Source organism: Palaemon carinicauda, chromosome 34, assembly GCF_036898095.1.
Source record: "Palaemon carinicauda isolate YSFRI2023 chromosome 34, ASM3689809v2, whole genome shotgun sequence".
Classification (NCBI taxonomy): domain Eukaryota; kingdom Metazoa; phylum Arthropoda; class Malacostraca; order Decapoda; family Palaemonidae; genus Palaemon; species Palaemon carinicauda.
The window spans coordinates 66562992-66564931 of record NC_090758.1 but is presented as its reverse complement, the minus strand read 5'-3'; the positions used below and the strand labels follow the sequence as shown (position 1 = coordinate 66564931).

Here is a 1940-nt window from a genome sequence, read left to right as displayed (position 1 = left end):
GGAAATGCACTGAAACTCAAGGCAGAAGAGTCTTGAAAAACGATGATTACAAAGTATCTCGTGAAGAAATTCTAGCAGTAATTGGAATCATGTATGCTCGTGGGATACTGGAAAAGAATCAGTCAATTGATCATCTATAGTCAAGAAAATGGGGTCCACCCTCTTTCAGGGATACAATACAATGTCACAAATACAAACAGGTAATGCGGTTTATAAGATTTGACATGAGAACAATGAGGTCAGAACGTTTACGTACAGATAAGTTTGCTTATATTTCTGAAGTGCGAGATAGATTCATTGAGAATTGCAAATCTGCTTATAAGCCACATGAGAACATCACAATTGATGAACAACTTTTTCCCTCAAAATGCCGATGTCCTTTTTTCACAGTATATGGGAAATAAACCAGACAAATTTGAAATAAAGTTTTGGACTGCTGCTGATACAGAATCAAAGTATATGCTAAATGCTTTCCCTTACTTGGGAAACGATGAATTTCGACAAGTAAATCGGCCCTTATCAACTCATGTTGTGCTAAGACTAATGGAACCATTCACTGGGAAAGGTAGAAATGTCACAACTGACAATTTCTTCACATCGCTTCAGTTAGCTGAACATCTGAAAGCAAAAAACACCAGCATCGTTGGCCCAATGAATAAAGCCCGTAGAGAAATTCCGTCTCAAATGAAGTCATGGAAAGGTCAACTGTATGATACACTTCTGCTGAAGAATAAGGGTACGACCTTGGCAAAACCCCAAAGTAAGAAAAACAAGACAGTCTTTATACTCAGTTCACTTCATCGCACTGTTTCAATAGGAGATGGACAGAAGAAAAAGCCAGAAACTGTTGTGTATTACAATGCAACAACATTTGGAGTAGACGTGCTTGACCAAATGGCACGTAATTATTCCGCAAGGTGCCCTTCCAGACGTTGGCCTGGTCGTGTATTTTACGATATTCTTGATCTTCCAAGTATCAATGCATGGATATTGTATTCAGAGGTCACAGAGGAATTGGCATATTCTTTGAAAAATCTAGAGTTGGCAGAAAGTGCCGAAGATTCTGATGAGATTTTGGAAGGGGAGAGTAGAACACCAAATAAGAAACGGAAGCAATGCCAAATCCACCTGTGCAAAAACAACAAAACCGTGATGACCTGCAAAAAATGTGAGAAATATAAGTGTGGAAAATGCACTGCTGTAACTAAACAAATTGTATTCTGTAAATTGTGCAAGAAGTGAGGATTTAAATGTTATTCCTCCCAGACCTAGTATTCAAATTCTGTCATCTCAAAACCGCAAAAACATTTCCCCAAATCAATATGGATGTTTATTTTACAAGTTGTTTGGCTAATACCAAGTAACACCTGAATTTACAATTTTGAGGATGTTTCCCATCATATATTATTTTTATAGGCTTTGAATTTTGATCGCTTTTTGCTATTATTGTACATTTTCATTTAGAGGAAGAAATGAAGAACTTTATTTATTATGAAAATGTAATCCTATAAAGAAAGCACAATAAAGAAATAAAAAAAATGATTTTTTATTTTTATTCCTATAGTTATCTAGAATGATAAAAGAAACTTTGTAAAGCTATACATTTAAGCATAGCCTTAACATGTAATTCCTCCTTGATTTCAATGCAAATGGTATACTAACTGGCATAAAGTAGCAACAGAACTAATAAACTAATTTTATTGGGTAATGGCCGTTAATGGTAGGTGCAGGACCTTGGCCTTTCAAGTGTTAAAAGTTCTTTTTTAATCTTTTACAACGTTATAGTCTACATAATATACTTTATAATTTCATCACATCCTCATATTGTAAAGGCAACATCATATTTAACATCATAATTCATCTTTTACATCAGCTCTTTTCATCACAGTTCAAAATACATCACACATCATCACAATAATCTCTCTCTCTCTCTCTCTCTC

General features: G+C 35.1%; 1 protein-coding gene across 1 annotated transcript; it reads left to right on the top strand.

The window, feature by feature from the left end:
• The first annotated feature begins 327 nt into the window (after positions 1 to 327).
• Positions 328 to 1242, top strand: LOC137627004 (piggyBac transposable element-derived protein 4-like). The gene has a single exon (XM_068357986.1). It carries the CDS (start codon positions 328 to 330, stop codon positions 1240 to 1242), a length of 915 nt encoding a protein of 304 aa, XP_068214087.1.
• The last annotated feature ends 698 nt before the right edge of the window (positions 1243 to 1940 follow it).

Coding starts and splice junctions, on each gene's coding strand:
- LOC137627004 (XM_068357986.1), top strand. CDS start 328: ATGAGAACATCACAATTGATGAACAACTTTTTCCCTCAAAATGCCGAT.